Source organism: Pangasianodon hypophthalmus, chromosome 25 (assembly GCF_027358585.1).
Source record: "Pangasianodon hypophthalmus isolate fPanHyp1 chromosome 25, fPanHyp1.pri, whole genome shotgun sequence".
Taxonomy (NCBI): Eukaryota; Metazoa; Chordata; class Actinopteri; order Siluriformes; family Pangasiidae; genus Pangasianodon; species Pangasianodon hypophthalmus.
In genome coordinates this window covers 8,699,848-8,722,303 of record NC_069734.1, presented here as the reverse complement: position 1 = coordinate 8,722,303, position 22,456 = coordinate 8,699,848, and the positions used below count along the sequence as shown (strand labels likewise).

Below are 22,456 nucleotides of genomic sequence, written 5' to 3'. Positions count from 1 at the left end.
AAAAGTCTGACCGAAACAGAGTTGCCATGACGGCTCATGTGGAACTGTCTCCACGGCAACCTTTAACATCAGCAGCCCACCCGATCCAGTTTTCATGCTCGAAACTGTTGAAAGCTGAACGTTTCAAGATACCGTGACAGCTTGACATTTTACCCATGACATTTTTAGTGAAAGTGTATGCGCTGGGGAGAAAAGCTCTAAAAGTTTATTCTACCCAAGATGGGGGGGGTGGGGGTGGAGGGGGATGGGGGGCTGATGAATAAAAAGCATTGCCACTGAGTGAGAAGAAATGCGCCAACTGATGTCAGCAGGTGGTAGATTCATTGGTTTGTCTAGGCTGTTATAGTGCAATGTCTCATTGCCACATTCAGACACGTTATGTAAAACGCAAGGTGTAACATTATTAGCACATGCACAACCTGATTGGCATATCTACCGAAGTCTTCAAACATCAGGTAATTATTTAACACACAACTATACCTGGGGCACTCACACCACTCTAGATATGAAGCTTGAAGATAAGCAAAGACCGTGAACGTGTGGTGCTGCAAGATGCATTTACACTGTTCCTTTGTTCATCCTTAGTAACTGCCTGGTCTGGGTTGTGCTGGCTAGGCTACTAGTTTGTTTATATTTACATTTTACATTTGTCATTTAGCAGGTGTCAAAATGTTTTCAAAATGATTCGCATTTACACATATCCGTGATAACGGCCAAAAAAACGCTGTATTATGTATGCCAGGCCAGTAGTTGGCGCTGTCATCTTGTTAGTTGGTCGTAATATTGGTGAAGTAAATCCACACTTTGCTGAAGAAGTGTTAGCAAACTCTTGAGCAGCAACAACACTACCATGTACTCCACCATTGTTGTGTATGGTTGTTTGCTCTTGCCTTTACAATAGACACGTACTGCGCATGTCTACATAACTAACACGTACTACGCACCCGCATGACGTCACCGTTTTCAAAGATTCCCGTATTGGGTGTTTACATATAGATGATAACTGCGGCATTTTCAAAAACTTGCACTTTGAAACCCGTTTCCAAAAATATGCGTTTTCAGCCCCCAAAACGCCGTTGTCGTGTAAACGAACAGGCAAAACGCATAAAAAGTTTCCCGTTTTTGGCTGAAAACGTTGTTGTGTAAACGGCCCCTTACAAAAGCTTTGAAGCCTCCATCAATAAATACGTCCTCATACTGGTTCACTATGTCAGAGACTAAGACCATGATCAGTCTAAAGCCCTGTTGGGGGAGGTTATTATAGTATGAAAAATACACAAGATATGGATTTTTTTTTAAAAAAGTTAGTAGTTTAAGTACTATATTGCGAAATAGAACCAACTAAATTCATTAGAAAGTATCGCTTACAGCTACAAACTAAAATAGTAACTGTGCAATCTAAGCTAGAGTCAGAATTCACAGCCCATGCTGACTATAACAAATGAACAAACATCCTTCTGGTTTAGGCCATGCCCACTCCAGGTTTAATACAGACACAGATAGATAATAAACATTCACTCTCTTTATCTTATCTTCCTCAGGATTACTTCTGATTCTCTACTGAGAAAAGCACCAATTTTAGAGGTCTTGGAAGAGGCATCATGTTCCACTCTGCCGAATTATCAGAATGCACTCAGTCTCTCTCTCTCTCTCTCTCTCTCTCAGGTGGAAAGAGAGGTGCACTCATAGAAGCTAATCAGGCTTTAGCATTAGTGGCATGAGTCAGGATTTATGTCATTAATGGTTAACAGAAGAATGCATTCTGTAATGAAGACACAGAGCCTCTTATGCTGCCAGTGTCTCTTCTTCTGCTCTTATTAGCCAATGGATCAAGTTGTTTGTTGCATATTTTATATGCTGACATTAAAAAGGACTGCTGTAGAAAGCATGTCGTATTAACTTCAATTAATGAATATGGCTTTCAAATGAACTTTATTTATTTCTTAATTTTCTTCTTGTTCTTTCCTCCATTTCTCTCAGAATGCTTATGACATGGCAGAACTGCAGAAGTCCCTGCAGCCAAGTCCGGCCCAGTCTGTGCAGTACAGTCGCTCTCGAGCCCTTCATCATTATCACGCCCCCATCCAACAGCAACAACACCACCTCCACCAGTCGGACCCACCATCCCGAGCTCCAACAGCTACTAGCACTTCCTCTGTGTCGTCCAGCAGTACTACCCTACGCAGAGACGTGCCCCTGAACCACGCTCCTGCCCAGGGCCAGTGCGCCGCCCCCGCAGCCGCCCGCACTGCCCAGCTCGCCCGCAAGAGCTTGTCCTTCTCCAGCCAGGACCTAGCACGCTACTTGTGCGAGATCATCCGAGATGCCGAGCAACACGCAGACTCTGCGCCCGCTGACTCGCTTCAGGTGTTCTCTACTGAAGGCGGAGGTTCTCCAGCTGGTTCACTCAGCTCCTTCAGCTCAGCTGGTCTGGATGAGAGCAGCGCTGCTGGACACGAGTGCCTCAAAGATTGGGGGCCGCGGTTCGATAAACTCCGAGCACTTTATGAGAGGGCGGAGGCTAGCGACCTCTAAGCACACTTTTCTGGAACATGTGAGCGTCAGGGATGGACCCAGAATCACAGGGAATCTTTTTTTCTTTTGTAAAGCCGAACAAGGTCTGCTTTGCTTTCTGTCCTTGACTGGGATTGTGATTCTTTACAAAACATTTCTCCTGAGATCCGAATGAAACGGAGACAGGCTGTTGTCCCTGGACTATCAATGAGCCACAAATGGGAAATGCCAGTCAAAGAAATAAGCGTCCGTATATGACACTTAATCTTGCCCTGCAAAAAAAAAAAAAAAAACACTTTTCAGCCGCAACTCGTGGGTGACAATATCGGAAAGTGATAGCATCCGTTAACTTTGAGTCCTATTGGAGAAAAGCCTCACACTCTGATCTTTTCTTATGTGCTGTCCTACATGTCTGCATTCTATAAGTGTTTTGAATAAAAAGGAAAAGTGCTTGGACATTTAAGATGGGATCTTTTTTTTTTTCCATGGCCTTCCTTGGTTTGCTTTTCTAAACGCATTTGCTACTTGTGCTGTCAAAGTACCCGCAACGTTCATCAGTTACACCTCCAAACTCGGTCACAGCTTATTTTTTTATTCACACCACTCTCCTCATAAATTTTAACTCCCCTTCAGATGGAGGGAAGAAGTGACTGTGAAAAAAATGAGGAGGATGTAGTACGAAGCACTAAAGAAAATGAGGCTGAGAGCAGGCTTATTGTTCAGCCTTTTCTACAATGTTGGATGGGAATACAAATTGTGCCCTCTCTCTCGAGTGGAGTCGGAATACAAATATATTTGGGACACGGGTGGTGGACGTACATGTTGGAGCAAACTAAAGGATGTAGACGAGGTTTTCACAGAGGCCTTTACTACAAAGTTTGTATGAAAGAGCTAAATACATTTCATGAATATGTGTATATGTGCATATGTCTTTTTTTTGAGACTGGTTCACATTATTGGGTGGTGTTAGGACCTGAATTCTGCGCAGGAGCTGCTCTCGGTGGTACGAGACTAGTGAGGTTCCACTCCATTTCGCTCCCTTTAGGAAGCATTATGTCCTTAACAAAAACCTGCACAGCATGTGGCATTTTTACTCCTGGCAAAAGAACTATAACTGGAAAGTGAGTATTTTTTCCCCTTGTCACACCACGCAACCCTGCTGAGAAACCTGATGAACCTCAGTATAAAGGTGAATTCAGCCCAGAACATTTGGAAGAAAAGTTGGAGGTAAGCGAACCTCCAGCTCCTGACACTAAGCATTTCAACACAACCCATTTTAATGGGTTCATGAAGCAGCACAAGGCGTGAAAGTTTGTCGTGCCGCTTTTTGCCCATGTGAAATGGAATACAGAAAAGTCACGCAGCCTCCTCCTGTGAGGTCGCAAATGCCAACATTGTACTCTATGCATCCTGAGGTTACGTTTCTTCCCCCGACCCTCCATCGTTTTTCTTTTTTCACTTTCATTCCGGCATGGTTTTTGTTGTGCAGCTCTTAATATGGAGCATGACAGTGCAGCTGTGGTGTGTAGGAGTGTGCTAAAAGACATCAGAGCGCTAATCCTAATACGAACTGATCGCTCACTGTCATGCTGCAAACCAAAGCATCATGGGAGATGCAGAAGTCGGTGGAAAAGTCGTCACTCTTATTAAGGATCTCAAAAGTGCCAATTTTTCCAGAGGCAGCAACATAAAGCTCGGAAATGGTACTTGCGTTTTCATAGACAAGGTAAAGGATCCAACAGGACTGCAGTTCAGATTCATCCCCATAACACGATTGAAGAGGGAAAAAAAAAAAAAGTTGTGAGGTGAAAATAATATTCGGTCTCCCAGGTTTTCTATCATCTCAGACAGATCAGTGTCATCTTAATTTCACAGACATATTTTTTGTGGTGAATATATAGTACTGCATATTGTGAGATGTTTTTACCTCATTTGTACATATCAAAGAAAGTTACTGCTTTTCAAAGAAATATCAAGATCCTGTTTGAGGAATATCAAGATATCAAGCTTCTGCTGTTGAACGTGAGCTTGTATTTTATCATTTTCCTTTTTTAAGGCATATTTCTTTCAGTGGGTGAAAATATATTGACGTTTTGCATTTTTCTTTCTCAATGAATAAAGTTATTTACTACTATTCTTGTTTCAGTGCTATCTCTATTTAATTTTTTTTTTCTCTTTTAATAACGATTAATGTCTTTTGGGCGAATCAACGAGTGCGTATTGGTCAAAATGCAAAACCGAACGTGGGATCTGAAAATTTCATTAGAAAACCTAACGTGACAGGGAAGTGGTACTGCATCATAAAATACAAGAGCCTACTGGGTTCCAATATGCAAATATCTTTAGCATGATGATGTGTCTAGGTTTGGGGTCATTTCCAATTTGCATATACATACACTCTGAATTGCTTGATGAGGGTAAAAGTTTATGTGTGTCTGTGCCTTATTATTTAATTTAGCATGCAATACTGATGGGAAAAAGAAAAAAAAAAACAAATTTTTTGAGTGACAAACGATAATGAGCAGTGTTCAGTTTGTAATCATTTGGGAAGAATAACAATGAGATGTTCTCTCTATTAGTGCCTGTTTGCACTGCATACATTTAAGATGTCATGGTGTTTTGAATTTGAACAATGAAGGAATCAAGATGGAACATTCAATGAACGAATCTTTTTATTCGAAAACACAAAAAGTAAACATAACCATTTAAATGATGACCTGGTACAATTACTCATACACTCAAAACACCACAAGATCAAGCTAGTGCAATTTAGCACCTTCACTGAACAATGCCCAAAGATCCAAAACAAATATAATCCCTTTGCCATCCTCACAAGTGTGAAATAATGATCTCAGATATACAACTAAGGTCCTGATTTACTACCAGCCTAAATACAAAAAAAAGGTGCTAAAATCACAAATAGCTAACCTACTGAGAAAGTGGAATGCCCAGTCCCATATTTTGGTTGACCAGAAATCTATAGCCTAATCAAATAGGTAATAAAAAACATAATAATGTATGGTGAGCAAGTTAGCTAGAACAGTGCATTAATACACACTTAGGGAAATGAGTAATTATACAATCAAGTAGCACATTGTATGTGCGATGTTGTTGGTCGTTGGCTATGAGCTGTGCTGTTCTGTCCTCACATCACATGTATAAGATATTATTTGAGTCTGGATAGCATCTTTATTTCCACAACTCCACAACTGTATATTATACTTGCACAGTGCTACGTGTTTTTTTTTTTTTTTTTTAAATTAGCCTGGACACAAAGTCTGCTTATCCCTAGTGATTTGTTCACCCTTGTGCGTAATTATGCATCACATTAAATACAGATTAAAGGTTAGGCCTCCGTGCTCTCACCACCGTGGCCCGTGTTCGATTGCCAGCCAGGGAACCAACCCCAGCCACTGAGACAGACACACACGACAGTGCACTCCCAGTGCCGGTCCCAAGCTCAGATAAAATTGGGGAGGGTTGCGTCAGAAGGGCATCCAGCGTAAAAACTGTGCCAAATCAAATATGCGGACCAATGATCCACTGTGGCGACCCATAACGGGAGCAGCCAAAAGAAGAGCAACATTAAATTCAGGAGGTGAAAACTGTTCAAAATACAATGTGAACACAAAATAAAACATAGATGTGACGCTGTGTTCTATGATGTATATGTGAATAAAAATCTTTTCACAAATAAATGGCGGATATCTAGTTCAAACTCACCATAGTACTATTAAGATATGATTCTGAGAAATCCAATTATTTTGAGATACTATACTAAAATTTCAATAAACATTCCCCATATCAAGGCTTCCTAACTGGTTTTATTTTGCCTTTCACAAATTTAACTGCTGCCCTTTGGCTGTATTAATTTGCCTATGCAATCATCATCCCCAAGGTGACTTTCAGGTTACGAAAATAAATCCATTTGCCAAGACACCCTGTATTTTGCACTTCTAGGTAAAATATGCCACAAACTGTATATTTTGTTAGGGCAAACACATAAAATGAACGTTATTTTGCTAATTCAAAGAACACAATCCTCTGCAGAGGCTGTTATTAAATCAACTTGCACATTTTGACACACTCACACCTTTAGTAAATCAGGGCCTCAGAGCGTTAAATTGGAATGTTCCATCGTAATCAGTGCCATGAGTACTGTAATAAAACACAGGGCTCTCGTACCTTAACTCTATCATAACACAGAGCTTTATTTCTGCCTGTTGATTTCACTCAGCATGAACTGAGGTTCTCTTTATGAAATGACCAAGCAGGTGTATGTATGAATGTATACTACTGAATGTCTTTTGAGGATTTCTATTGTAGACGTTGTGGAGAACATCAAAGAATGGATTTAGGGCATGATGGTGCAATCCATAACACATGTATTTCAGTAGCACCCTGGGCCTGAAATAGCCCGAGAAATACATTAAAACCAAATTGCTCTGAATTGTGCTTAGAGTTTGGTTGCATGTCTGCTGCACTGGGCTGACTGGAAAAACGTTTGCAAATATCCAATTCATAAAAAACTTAACAGACTTAATGGAACAAAAAAGACTAAGGAACACCATTAGCTTGGATTCGTTACTTGCAATATACAGTTAGGTCGGGAAGTATTTGGATAATGACAGAGTTTTTGTGATTTTGCCTTTATACACCACCACAATGGATTTGAAATAAAACAATCAAGATGTGATCGAAGTGTAGACTTTCAGCTTTATTTTATGAGGTTCCACAAATATATGGCAAATATTTAGGAATTACAGCCATTTTAAGCAATGTACTTCCATTTTCAGGGGCTCAAAGGTATTTGGACAATTGACTGACAAGAAGTTAATTGACCAGGTGCGGTCCATTCCCTCATTACTTCAAGACAAATGAAGCAGATGAAAGGTCTGGAGTTGATATCAGGTACTGAGTTGGCATTTGGCAGCTGTTCGACTGGAGCTACTAATATGAAGTCCAAGGAGATCTCAATGCAAGTGAAGGAGGCCATCATTAGGCTGAAAAAACAACATAAATCTATAAGAGAGACAGCAAAAACCTTAGTTGTGGCTAAAGGCCTGGAAGACCACGGAAGACAACTAAAGTGGATGATTGCAGAACCCTTTCCTTGGTGAAGAAAAACCCCTTCACAACATCAACAGAAGTCAAGAATACTCTGGAGAAGGTAGGCGTATCATTGTCAAAATCTACAATCAAGAGACGCCTTCATGAATGCAAATACAGAGAGTTTACAATAAGGTGCAAACCACTGGTAACATTCAAGAACAGGAAAGCCAGATTAGACTTTGCCAGAAACATTTAAAAAAGCCTCCCATGTTCTGGAATAAGATTCTTTGGACTGATGAAACCAAGATTAACTTGTACTGGAATGATGGGAAGAGAAAAGTATGGTGAAAGAAAGGAACAGCTCATGATCCAAAGTATACCACATCATGTGTCAAACATGGTGGAGGCAGTGTTATGGCATGGGCATGTATGGCTGCCAATGGAACGGGCTCGCTGGTGTTTATTGATGATGTGACTGCTGACAGAAGTAGCAAGATGAATTCTGAGGTGAATAGGGCTATACTCTCTGCTCACATTCAGCCAAATGCTTCAAAACCGATACGACGCCGCTTCACAGTTCAGGTGGATAATGACCCTAAACATACTTCGAAAGCAACTCAAGACTTTTTGAAGGCAAAGAAATGGAATATTCTTCAATGGCCAAGTCAGTCCCCTGATCTCAACCCAACAGAGCATGCTTTTCACTTACTGAAGACAAGACTGAAGGCAGAAAGACCCACAAACAAGCAGCAACAGAAGGTGGCTGCAGTGAAGGCCTGGCAAAGCATCTCCAGGGAGGAAACTCAGCATTTGAGTTTTGAGAACATGGGCTCCAGACTTCAGGCAGTCACTGACTACAAATGATTTTCATCCAAGTATTAAAATTATGGATATATTTACAATGATGTCACTTTGTCCAAATACCCTTGAACCCCTGAAAATGGAGGTACTTTGTTGAAAATGGCTGTAATTCCTAAATGGTAAATGCCATATTTTTGTGGAACCTCTTAGAATAAAGCTGAAAGTCTACTCTTTACACTCTACACGATCACATCTTGATTGTTTTATTTCAAATCCATAGTGGTGGTGCATAAAGGCAAAATCACAAAAACAAAAACTATATATATATATATATATATATATATATAATTTATATATAAATGTTTGTAGCCATTTCACACTTCAGGTGTGTCTATGCAAGTGAAAGCGGTATATTCATACTAAATCTACCAGCATTTGTTAATCCAGTTATAATCTGAGCCTTACACAATAGACTGTACATTTTTAAAAATTTCAAATTCATTGTTCTTCTGCCATCGCTCATGGCAATGTGCCAAGCACTAAATTACACTCCAGCTAATTAAACGGAACAAAAAAGCAATGATATTCACAGTGCTAGAGCCGTTAGGCATTACAGTGAGAATTTATGGCACTTGTGCTGCACCCGTGACCAAGTCTGCCTCTTATTAGTCACTGTTAGAAGATCGGGAGAGCAGCAGACGTACGCTCGTGGACATGTGCATGGAAACGTGCTCTGACAGTGAGCTATGACTCCAGCTACAGTGTAAAGACAACAATTATCCCAACAGTTCAGACAGATTCTCTGAGTATCACATGGAGTTTCTTTCTCTCTTTTTTTTTTTTTTTGAAACCCATGGCACATTTTTTTTCCACACATCTCATTCAGTACGTGAGAAATGGAAGAAATGCGTAGAGGAAACAGAAGGACATAGTGTAACATGCTTCTTTTCAATAACTATGTCTTAAGAACATATGTGTAAACATGTTTAATGCATAAGCTCATGTCGAGGGAATGAGGATGAAGGAAAGACAAAAAACAGACGGCAAGGGAAAGAAAAAAATGTTTTTTCATCTCATGTTCACTCACTATCTATCTCTCTTGCTGTTCTTTAAACATGAGCTCCTGTTGCTTTAGAGTCTCATACATACCCCACATCATCTGCCTGCACAAGATTAATCAGGTATCTGTCCACACACACACACACACACACACACACACACACACACACTCCTACTGTGATCAGTCACTCACTAAACATTCCTCACAGGCAGCAGCGAGGCAGGTGGCTGATTTGGAGGAGGTGCTGTCCTTCATCTACGCACCCCCATCCTTTTTGCCTTTCTTCTTTGATTTCTTTAGCTTGTAGACGTTAAAAGTTTTATTGTGAAAGACACGGGTGAAGAGGGTGGAGTAGGGTGGATCACCGGTCTTTACTGCTTGGCAAAACCGTGGGTGAGAGGCTGGAACCAGGTCAGGGTCGTTCTCTCCAGGTCCGTCCATGATCTGAAGGGGAGGAAAAAAAACCAAAAAAAAAAACAGATTTTACCCAAAATTTAAAAAGTCAGCTAGAATCCATTGCAAGCACAGAGCTGAGCTGAGCAGGTGACGGCTAGGCAAAGAACAAAACATGGCAGGATGTGCTCTTACAGGAAAGTAATCAATGATACTTTAAGTTGATTATTTTCCTATAACAGCACATCCCTTAGGTGCCCCTACCCCTCCATACAAGAACCTGTGAATTAGCTGTTACTATAGAAACGATAACGTTAGAACATTAATATAAACCCGTGATTTGAATTATAGCCGGCACTACTGTCAGAGCTGCTGTTACAGAAAGATAATTAACTAATTAATTATTTAAATTAATTAAATTAATTAATTAACACTTCTGACCAATCAGATTCAAGAATTCAACAATAAAGTAGCCTTAAGGGCTCTTTAGAAGTTCTGGAATATGAACTCATTCTGGTCACTAGCATAGAACCTTATTCAACCTAAATACTATATGCATATTTATGTAATTGTTTATTGGAGATAAGTCTTTGCAGTGGCTCTACGGCAACAATCACACCGCAGGTTCGCCTAGCAATTTTATTTCATCTCTTGTAGAAATCTGGTACTTCTTTAGTCTACAAACCACCTAAATACAGAATAAAAGCCAGTTTCATTTTCGTTATTATATTTACTGTAGTATTTAAAAGGGGCTTCAAATAAAACAAGGAAATGTAGCATGGAAATTAAATCTAGCACATGACAAACAATATCTGGGCAATGTGGTAGTGTTAGCTAGCTAGCTATATTGATTTTTTTTTGTTTGTTTGTTTTATACAAAAAAAAAAAAAAAGTGAGACAAGAGTCCAAAATAATCTTGAATTAATAATTAGCATTTTCGTCATTTGTTTCCAGACGAAGAGATTACAGTCTGCCATCTTTTTCTCTATTGGTTCATGCTTGGAGTGTGAATCAAAATTTACTGTTACTGGAATTGACTTCAGTTTTTACACTGGATGTGACTTCTGCTTAATCCTTATGCCCATTTTAATTTTCACATGTACCTTTAGGCAGAAATGAAAAAGTAAAAGGTTAAGTGTGAATGCAAGCCAGGGTAGGTAGAGTAACATGCAATCTTTAGTGAAGAGACCTGGTCCAATTCTTAGGCAATTAGTCGGAGGATATTGCATGAACAAAAGTGGATGCATTATCCGGAAAGATGCTGACCGCTACTACAGCAGCTGAATTTAAAAGGAATGAGGAATGGCTGGAAATCAGAACGATTCAGAAATGAAGGCATTGTTGACTGTTCATGTCAAGGAGGAAAGTTTTCAGGATATGAGTGGTACAGTACAGGATGCATTATTTATGAACGAACTGGGAACACAGCACGCGTAGAAAGAAGATGTACATGATAAATAAATTAAAAGGGTTTGAAAAGTAAATTCCAACAAATCCATTTATTCATAGGTTTGTAACACTTTTAAGCCAAGTATGTTTGTGTGTGTGAGTGTGTTATTTGTAGTCTGCAAGTGTGAATGATGCCAATACCGTACATGAGAAGTAGAGGTATGCCGATGATGTCCCTGGTTTGGAATATCAAAGAGGCTTAAGCGAGTGAGCTTTCAATATGTGGAGGAAATGGTACTAATTCTAGCTAGTTTCAAATTATATATAATTAGACGGAATATGCCTCATCTATACTGACTTTCAATAAAGAAAATGACATTTGCCCTAAAAGCCTCCAACTTTTAACCAAGCAAATCGTTTGTAATGCGTTAATCAGATAATTCACATGCCAACCACTAATATCAGAAAGACCAGAGGCACCTCTTTGATTCTAAAAGCATTTCACCTGCAACACTATACTGGAGCTTCATCAAGCCTGTCCAGACCATCTCTGTTAAGACTGAACATTATTTCACATGTGTGTATTAGAAATTACATTGCATTTAATGTGACAACACACCGAAGAATGCATGCTGTGTGGGGCACCACATCAGATGAAGAAGACAGTCTGGAGAAACCCAAATTACCAGTGATTCATCTGACTGCATCAAACGAACGAGGGATTTTTTTTTTTTCCCCTGACTGAGTCGTGAACATCAGAGGAGGTGAGATGCACAGCTTCCATCAAATCTGTAATGAAACCTTTTCAAAGTAGTCTCTGATAGCAGTAGGAGCGACACGTGTGATGCCTGATGATATTTAAATGACAACTAATGCAATTTTATGCTTTATTCTAGCAACTAAGCATCATGCTTAGCCCTATTCAGCCATATTAACACTTTAAAAGTGCAATCTTAGCTTCAGGCATTTCATTGTCTTATTCCTTGGTGTCTCTGAAACATATAATAAGCAATATTTACCCTGAAAACTATGCGCATTCGCAATAAAATGTTGTAGCCTATTTTCTGAGTCCATTAGTCATAAATGTGACCGACTAATCATGAATATTCAAAAACAGACCCTGCATGTTCATGAATATTAATTAGCTGACGCACAGAGCTTCTGATGTAGAACATGAGGAAGAAATAGGGCAACATATTCAACTGTAAGAGCTTGGAGAAGTTTCAGAGCAATTATTTTATCCTACAATTTATCAGTAGTAAATGACATGAGTTTGGAGATAATGTTAGCTTGCTCATGTAAATCAGCTAGCTAAATAGCATGCTCAGTGAAGACACTTTTCATATCAAAACAAGCAGAAACGGTCTTCTTTGAAATCAGCATTGCAACCCATCGCTGTTCCAAACCTGTGCAGAAATATGCTGTTTGAATTAGCTCGTTACAGTAATTAATCACTGGTAATTTAACTGTTTACAGTCGTACTGGCTGTTTTTTCAGTGCTGCCCTAATAGAAAGGGACTTGGGACTGTATTTGGAGGAAGACAGAAAGCAAAATCTACTCACTCATTATGTATGTCTTTCAGGAACAAATGAAAGGATTATTGAAACTTTGCTTTGTTGGAATGGCAGAGATCATATTTACTCCTAAAATGTCATTTTAAAATAAGTAGTGGCCACTAGTCAGTATTAAGACACTAGAATCCCTGACTGCACAATAGCATACATAAAGTATGGCATATCAGGTATTATGCCACCATTTGTTACATTTGATATATGGTGATATAGCCTGATATAGCCTTCTAGCTTCACTAAAGAGCCCAGAACATTTGCCTATAAACATGATCAAGAACTAATTTGACTAGCATGGCAGATCATCAAACACAGGAATTTTCCCACAATCCAATGGCATATGTGATGATGTTTACCCAACTCTGACTGCTTCATTCAAAACTTAATAACTTTTAAAGCCATAATTCCGTCAACATTGTTTGATCCATTGACTACACATTGCTCCAAAAAAGCTCATTGTGTCACTGTGTTCTAAAGTTTGCTTCCTTGCTGGAAACTGACACATGGAAGTGCAGAGAGTAATCAGTTTCTCACCTTCAAGATCTTGAATGTCGTGTCCATAAAAACGTACAGAAGATATCAGACACTCTGTAACCCATGGGCGGCATGTCTGAGGCTGAGACTACAGTGTGTATGCAAATGCACCTCTCAGCTTACATAAATAAAGGATTCTTATTATGGCTGAACTGAAGAAGCTGCACTAGGTAAAGTTCACATTTTATCATTGCTGCTGTGAATCGTTATCAGGGTGAAAAACCAGGAAATACAGGGAAAAAAAAACAGTTCACATTTCATTGTGTAGGCATGAATTTCCCAAAAATAGCCAAGTTGGTATTTTTAGTTACACTGCAATGCTGTAATATTGGCAGTGAAATATATTTTTTAATTCAATATGTCATACATCTCCTAACAAGACTAACAAGACAAACTTTTCTAGCTGCACTTTGTCCTCCTTTTTTTTTCTTCTTGCTTGCCCCCTAGAGCTATGATGTGATTGGTCTGGAGATAAGAAAAGCGCTCAGCACTTTTCTGAAAAGTTGAAATTTTCTGAACAACTTTGGAAAATCTCTGCTGCAACCAAAAAAAAAAAAGCCTCAGAGTTTTTCCCCCTCAATCCTACGGGCCGCTTCCCAAAGGATTAAAAAAAACATCTAGTGTGAAACCAGAATTACACTTAGTCTGATAAAAGTGTAAAGCTGTAACTCTTGATTTTTGCACATTAAAAAAAGCTAATGATGTGAACAAAAACAGCAGCATCTTAATAAGTGGAGAACTACTGTTAATTATAAGAACAACATGACATTTAAACATGGAAGTGTGAATCACACAAGAAATAACACAATAGCTAATAATAATCAAAGCAGGCCTGGGCACCTGCTGGCTTGGGAAGATACTGTTCGTTTATAGAAAACAAACATTTGAGGAAAAAAAAACAAAAAAGTGATATTTTTTTTTAATCTCTGAAAAATTCATTAATGAGAATGAACTGTACTAGTGAGTGCAAGAAGAAAGCTGTACGACTGGAGAGTGCTGTCGGGGTGAGTGACCTACATGTCCATTGGCCAGGTCGAGCAGGTCCCTCAGCCTACAGCCACGGCTGTGACGACGCTCGTAGCAAATGCTGTCCTCTAACACCACGTAGTCTGCTCCTACAGCCCGCAGGAGCCTGTGCACCTCTTCAGCAGACTGACGTGCGTAGATCTGATACACCTTCAGGAGACAGATACAGAAAACAAGGGGAAGAAAGAATAATTTAGACAAAACAAATATCCATGGCTCTGTAACTAGTATTAGAAGAGTTATTCAAAGTAAACAGGCAAAAAAATTAATCACGTTCCAACAATTCTTGTATACGCGACCTTTAAAGATAGTATTAGAATAGTTTTCTCGAAAATGAAAGATATTACTCAAAAAAAAAAAAAAAATTGTTTATTTTATACAATCTCATGAAGGGTACCAATAATTCTGGAGCAGACTGTAGCCACAGATGGGCTACAGATTATGATGTACCTGATAAAAAGCCAATTAGTGTTGGAACAATATATAAAAAATACATTTTATATATTTTATATATATACTTATATTTTACCTAACACATTTTTTTTCCACTGGCTCTGCTCTTTTTCTAACACTTCCATTATCAGGGGTTATCAGTGGTGATATTCCAGCCACATCAAGGTCACAGCAGTCATGAAGGTGGGCATCTGGTCTTCCTCTAACACACTACTCATTAGTCATGCTTCCACACACAGCTCTATAAGTGCGAAAGAATTACTGCCCACTGAGGCCAGAACCTTTCTGGAATCTTCTGCCCCGACCTGCCTCCTCATCAACATCCGTGTCGAGTTTAATAGGCTCAGAAGCGGATCGATTAATCTGTGCTACTGAATGCGTCCAAATATATCACACATTCTCTTCACAAAAAGAGAAAGAGGGAAAAAAGAGAGAGAGGGGTGAGAGGATTGGCACTGACAAGCCTGATCCACTCTGACCCATCATCAATCATAGCATAAAATCATAAAAAATGTCAGACTGTTAGTCCATCCTGCCTGGCTCTGGCCGTGGCTAATGTGTGCATGGTAGTGAAGCAGAATCTGGGCTCTGCATCATTAAGCATTCACCAGGAGTGGCTCACGTAATAAAAAATAAAGAATTTAATTAATAAAACCCCCCGATGCTCTTTGTTCATGTATCAATGAGCAGGAATGATGGTAAAATCAGAACTCTTACCTGCCTGGTCCTTTCCCGCAGTGCTTGGTCCTCGTAGTGCGGGTGGTTGGTCAGCACTCGGCCTGTGCACAGCTTTATTCCAGCCAGAAGCTGCATACTGCCTGCAAACACCGCACTCTTGGGGGTCTTGGAGCTGTGCAGAGAACGAAGTGCTCAACTTTACTTATTTTTCATGTTTCATTAAGATTTAAGCGTGCGTGTGTGTGTGTGTGTGTGTGTGTGTGTGCATGTATGTGTGTGTTCATACAAGTGTGTGTTGGAATCGCACAGAGAGCTGTAGTCAGCTGCTGACATTCATTTCGAACAGAAGGAAGAACGTTAACTGGCTCGGCAGGAGGGCGCGCACTCAAGCGTACGCTGCTCACATTACTCATGTGCAAAATGCTCCTGTTGGAGACATTTGGGACGTGATCATCACTTTTCAGGCTCATTCGGCTGCTTTAGAGGGTTACACACGGCATCATTACAGTAAGTACTGTCTAACTGGTGAATCAGTAGTTTTCAAAGGAGTAATACAGTGGGTTTTTTTTTTACTTAATCTTTATCTACCCCAAGGGTAGCCTATGGACAATTACCAGTAACAATAATTTCAACACACATCTCTGTAGTGAGAAAACAACAGTAAGCCCATTGAGTCAAAACTCACTTATAATGAATGCCTAAGGAAACAAATTCAACTCTGTAATTTCTCTACTGTAAATATATTAGAATGAGACACACACAATTTTAAATTATTTTATCCAACTTTTAGAGGTTATATGTTATCCATGTTGAATCAGGCGAAAATGAAGGCACTTTTTTTTGTACCACAAAAGCTTCCACCTGAATAAGTAGCCCATTTATAAAAGGAATTGTACTGAAGAATTCATGAATGCATTCTACAAAAAATTCAACAAGTGCCCTTAGGTTGTTATTATGAGTGACTTTTGAAACAGGGAGCCAGTGTTGCTAACAAGAAAAACCACAAAAACCCTAGCATATATAGTGGAAGAGAGGGCTTTTTTTTCCAGATGTGTGTCAAGCAACAGTAAGAAAACAGCAAGCTTCTTCATAATACTTGTTTTACTGACCAAAGACTGACCCTCCCTTTTCTTGTCTATTGGCTCATAAGAGCGAGGGGCAAGAAATCACAGGCCAAAGTTCACCTGGATAAAATCAGGCAAATTTAATTACCATTTGGGCTGATGCATTATGTTTCAGGTGGCTCCCATATCGCCCTAGGACTGAGTCAAAAATCGTAAATGCTATGGCTAAACCGTTGATGTTGACACCTCTGCTAAATGTATCTAAATCATGGCAAACTATAGCCATTCTCACAATCCTTCACCAGGAAGAGCTATTGCTATTGACCACAAGGCAGAAAAACTGTTGGTGTCAGTCTCAAAAATGAGGGGATAGCATCTGCGTGGAGTGTACACTGAGTACAGAGGACAGTGTCATCATGACAGATGTTTTGCTGGCAGGAATGTTTTATTATGACAGGCTCGCATTGGGAGGAATGTTCCATTACAAAGGAGTAATGTTGCATACTGGGTAATTTGTCCTCGAAGAACCTCAGAAGACTTTCAGCCAGTTCAATAACGAAGAATCAAGGATGTGACAGTTACATACTGTACAAATACACTCTCACTTCTACCCTTAATACACACACAATGACATTACACGAGCTTTCAATTAGAGCGGAGTGATACACTGGCAGAGTTGAACAAGGTTGAAAAATGGCTACAATTACAATAGGCTGTCTCTCAGCGTTCAGTCTGCCCCCCTCTTCGCCGACATCCTCACCTCTAATCAAGCGGAGACAGAGAAGTAAGGAAAGAAAGATACGGCAAGAGAGAGATGAAGAAGACTGAAGAAGAAATGAGCTAGGGAGGGAGAGCAAGTGAGTAAAGAAGAATGAAAGTAAAGATTCTCGCAGTAATAGACTACACAGGGGTTGCCATTTGTCAGTGGGTGGCAGAGCGACTTGTCCTCTGGCGCTGGCTAATGTGAGAAGAAAACGAGGTGCTATTGGACTCCTGAGGGAAGACTTTGAAGAAGCAAACCACCAAGTACAGTACGGAATAGCATTGCTGCTGTTACAGCTCCACACACACACACACACACACACACCCCACATCTCTACAGCCGAGCATGGCATGTGGGAGGCAGGATTTAGTGGCTAAATTGCAGATGTGTGTTCTTATATACCACCAGCTCCACACTCAGTCCAGAGGGAGGATTAAGCTGCAAGTCTGTGAGCATGTCTTCATGTCTTTCACATGAGTGAATGCACATGTGGTTTTCCATGATACTCGGATGCTCTTCACACGCCCACTCAACAGATTAAATCCCATAATTCCCTGCTCAAGGCTGAGTGCTCCCTTCTGCCCAAGTCATTGCATTATCAATATTAAAAAGGAAAACAACCTGATTATCCACCAGTATCACATGAGAGTGGTGGCATCCTCTTTCAGAACAGCTTCTCATTCCTGTATCTCATGTGATCTATCCAAAGTGGATGATGAATTTTATATCCGTCATTTTCTTTTTCAGCTCCAGACCTAAAGACAAAAATGGCCATAAAGGACTAACCTTTGACCCTCTCGTCTGGGCTACTTCCTGCCATGGGAAAGGAAGGAGGGTCGCTTCTGTTTAATTAACTCCATACTGACAAGAGATGCTTCTGGCCCTTGGCTGATTTGCATTTTATATTTTATTCCTGTATTATATTCTCTTGCATAAATGTCAGCTCATGTTAGTCTGCACCTTGCTGACATTATAAAAATTGATTAATGGCATTAATATTAAAGAGCATTGATAAGAACATTGACCTTGCCAGTCACTGTCAGGCAGGTAGATGCCTGACTGATCATTATACTAATGACCAAATACTGGGCACAACCAAGTAACTGGATACTGGTTTTGCGAATGTAAACACACACCTTAAAATAATCAAATGCAACTTCAGGAGTAAATGAAAAACTCTAATCAAGGGGAATAAAGGAGGTCTGAGCTACCCAAAAATGCATATAATTATGGCTGAATGATATGTTTGATCTTGGAGTTCCTGACAACTTATAACTAATAACTTGATAAGATGCCTACTGAGGCGCTAGGCTATACCAACAAACATTAAAAGCAAAAAGTCTTCGGGCTGTTCCCACAACCTGATAAAATGTTACCATGTTCTGATGCTGGTTCTGAGGAAAGAGTCAAAAAGTGAAGTTCCTGGAGGGAGTTGTCATCCAGAGAAACTGTGTTATCAGGCAAAGGAACTGATGGTGGAGAGGATTAGAGATTAGAGTGCCTAAAAAAGTTTAATGCAAATGATGTATCGAGGTAGAGCATAAAGAACAGCAGTGGGTGTTTGGTGTATCAGGGAGAGTCAACAACTGTAGATAAGGTGAGAGTGATGAAGTCGAAGTCGAAGTCGAGCTTGGCTCCATGAAGCACGACATGAAAAGAAACCATAGCTGGCAAGTTTCCAAGGAATCCTAATGTGTTGGCATCCTAAGAGATGGGAATGCCACAGTGACAAAGCCAAGGAAAGGACAATAGAGAGAATAGAGAGATGGTATCTATCAGAGGATTTCAGTCAGAGTGAGGAAATAAGGTGGCCCTGCAAGCTGGAGTGGCAACAACAAACCACCAAAGAGTGTCTTAAATCACAGACACTGGTAGTGGCAAGTTAACATATTAGAATGGTCCTTCTTCTGACCTTCAATCACTGCACTTCTACACTAAAAGACAACAATTCCATGTCAATTATTCACAGACCCTACCTTCCAAAACCAGTATCGCAGGTGTTGCCAGGATAGCCTCTGCATCCACTGCCACTCTGACCAGAAAAAACAGGTGAACTGATGAATAAATGAATTAATGAATTAATGAATGAATTGCTGTAATGGAGCTCAATTAGAACTTTAGCAGAAATGCAAATCTTCTGTATCCGAATAGCAAAATAAAACATCGAATTTACAGAAGAAATTTCTAAAATGGCTGCCATCGATTCAGGCTAAAAGGATAAACGAGTTCGGTAGTGGGTGGACATAACACAACTGCACGCTTAACATCAGTCAATTGCTCTCTAGTTAGTCAGCAGAAAGCCAGCAGAAAATCCATTCCAATGTCAGTTAGGTGGACAAAGCAGGCCAGTACAGCCCACGTTGAAAGGAGAGAGAGACAGAGGAAAATAGCAAATAGACAGATTTTACTCTCTACCACCCTAGATGTTAGATATTAACATCTCCAGATATAGACTTCTCTGGATTAGTTGTTTAAACTCTAACATACTTAGTGGCAACTTCGGCAGATCTAGTACCAGGATTATATTTACCTGCAGAAATTTATGGCAAAGATTCAACAAGTTGATTGAAACTTTGCTTTAGGAAATTGCTCCTGCTGTCTGAAAAGCATCGAGGTAGTGTCTGCAGATTCCTAATGCACGCTGTGAACCTGCTGTTCCATCTAATTCCAAATACACTCAGTTTCTTGTTTTCTTGTTCATCAAACCAGCTTGAGATGATGCATGCTATGGGTCTTATTATTCTGCAAAAAGCTACCCAGTGGAAGAAAATTATGCTAAAAATGATGTTAGGTGGCCTGATATGTGCCGTTATACCTCCACAAGTCTGCAAATTGACATGATTATAGCAGGGAATTCAACTTTGTTGTAAAGGTCAAGCTACATGAAATTCCTTGCTTATGAAGGTCCTGATAAGCAACTAACATTGACGAATGTTAACAATAGTTAGCTTTTAATGCTTAACCATTAGGGATTAGTTTGTGGTTGTTTTGTTTTGCACCAGAACTTCACTTTACTACTTTTAACTAGTGCTACAAACTCTGAACAGATGAGACATCCACTTGGAAATGGAAGTGGAGTATAGAAGCATACTTCTCTGTTAAGTCAACTTTAAACATTATTTTTCCATCAGAATTTTTTTTTTTGAAGAAACCATGTCACTAACCACTTCACTAACTGAAAAAAAAAATCCTCTTAATGATGAGCTGCCATCAGGTAAAAAATTCATATAAATGCATGTGATTGAATAAGGTGCTACAGATGAGTTGCTACAGAAGCCTTGATGAACAACTAGTGTCTTTTTTCCATAGAGCCTTTTAGAGCCTTTTTTCCATATGTGCATCACTTTTGCTATAGTATTTTTCAAGTGCTTGGTTGGACTCCCTGAAGAACTTGAGTACAGTCTGCCAGATGATGACCCCTGCGCTATACAGTTATTGGATTCATCAGCCACACTTTTTTTTTTCTCTTCTCAGTTCTTCCATGTCCTATGCAGCCTTGCATATTTATTCTTGGGTGACCCAAATAGAGTGGAACTACTTCATCTGCTCCAAGAGGCTATTCACTTCAAGGTTCAATGTATATATTCAGACATCATCCATTCTGTTGTCCACCACGGTCAGAAAGCAAGGTTTTCATGGACTTGAATGAGTATGACCTTGCTCATTTAAAAAAAGAAGTGTTCTGTTTTGTACCAGTTGCACCATTCTGAGATAAACTTTAGAGTAGACTACGGTTTCAAAGAAGCATTAACCGGAGTCACTTAGGCCACGTGTTTTGCCCACACACATGCTTGGTAGGGCAACAAATAAACCTCTTGACAATTCTGTTTTCTGCTTGCTGTTTTAAGAGGCAGGGCATTTGTATTAATAAGCAGGTGCCCCTAAGTGGCCACAAACAGCACTTGTCCCTTCCAAAAAAATGTACTACTAACCACCTCCATTTTTGATGCAGAGCACTGATCTCTGTTGGCCATGCGCAAACCTTTTAGCTTTGATCCTGAACCAACCATTTCTGAACTGCACAGAGCTGCTGGAGATTTGTCAGCAGGGGCCATAAAACGTGTGTGGAGGGAGAGGCAGAGGCAGACAGCAAGACACAGAGGCAAACAGCAACAAAGAGAAAGCAAAACAGACATACAGAGTGAAGAGAATATTAAAAAAGCTCAAATTCAGTTCAATTATTATCTAATCGATTGGGTGAGGACAACCACTAAAATGCCATGTGATTGATCTGCAGATGAGGCAAACTGACTTGGTGTGAAATAAAAAAAAAAAAGAGTTTTTTGAGTGGCGCCTGAAAAGAGCAAGCCGAAATCCACAAATTGGGTGACAAGTGCTCGAAGGAAATGTGTTCAATTACAGCACAATTAACTCAATTGCACAATCAAAACTGGATTCAGTGGCATTTAAGAAAGTAGCTAAGAATTATGGTAAAGTGTGAAAGGCCAGATGACTGTGTGAGCTGATAAAAAAACAGTGATTCAAGCCACAGTTGGAAAAAGCACTTGAGCTTCATGTTAGCAGAGTTTCTTCTGAGACAGCTACACTTCTACTTTTAAATTCAAAAGAAAACTGTGCAACATACAACCAGATTGGGAGACAAAAAGGAGGGCTGCCATGATGGAAAGAATGCAGAAAAGACAGAAGAAGTAAAAAAAAAAAAAAACGAGACACTGCAGCAAGCACAAATGAAAAGTGTCTTTTGTTCATTCTGAGAACATAAATTACCCATGCTTCGAAGGGTTACAAAAGTTTTTTTTTCCCTTCAGAGGAAATAAAAGGCTAATTTGTCTTCATTATTACAAAACAAGGCAACATTTGGAAAGAATGCAGTTTTTCCTCACACTGACAAAAGGATGTGTGGTATAAAAATCACAAAACCATAGAGAGGAAATTAATTACATGGCAGACAGACATTCGGAGTGATAATACTGACTCTGATGACAGAGCATTACAATGCTGACAAAGATCACGTGCTGATCTGTGGGACAGAGGGAGTCTGAGTGAAAGGCCACGGATCACTCACACCAAGAAGAAACATTTTCTCTCTCTCTCTCTCTCTCTCTCACACACACACACACACACACATACTCCAAAAGCTTAGTCTGTCACCATATTTGGTAAGCTCAGAAAGAAAAACTACACTCTGTTGTACACTGC

At 39.8% G+C, this 22,456-nt stretch overlaps 2 protein-coding genes across 5 annotated transcripts in view; one reads left to right on the top strand and one right to left on the bottom strand.

Moving 5' to 3' along the window:
- si:ch211-186j3.6 (neural-cadherin) overlaps nucleotides 1-4,648 on the top strand; it is a 238,787-nt gene extending 234,139 nt beyond the window's left edge. For both annotated transcript variants that reach the window (XM_026937517.3, XM_026937518.3), the window contains exon 33: nucleotides 1,981-4,648. In XM_026937517.3, coding sequence (XP_026793318.1) covers nucleotides 1,981-2,535 — 555 coding nt within the window. In that variant the 3' untranslated portion in view covers nucleotides 2,536-4,648. The remainder of the gene's footprint in view (nucleotides 1-1,980) is intronic.
- Nucleotides 4,649-5,168: 520 nt separating this feature from the next.
- The window catches only part of dpy19l3 (dpy-19 like C-mannosyltransferase 3), a 52,564-nt gene continuing 35,276 nt past the window's right edge, over nucleotides 5,169-22,456 (bottom strand). For all 3 annotated transcript variants that reach the window (XM_026937520.3, XM_053229595.1, XM_026937519.3), the window contains 3 exons: nucleotides 15,509-15,641; nucleotides 14,330-14,488; nucleotides 5,169-9,871 (listed from right to left, as the gene is read on the bottom strand). In XM_026937520.3, the coding sequence (XP_026793321.2) occupies nucleotides 9,683-9,871; nucleotides 14,330-14,488; nucleotides 15,509-15,641 (481 nt within the window). In that variant the 3' untranslated portion in view covers nucleotides 5,169-9,682. The remainder of the gene's footprint in view (nucleotides 9,872-14,329; nucleotides 14,489-15,508; nucleotides 15,642-22,456) is intronic.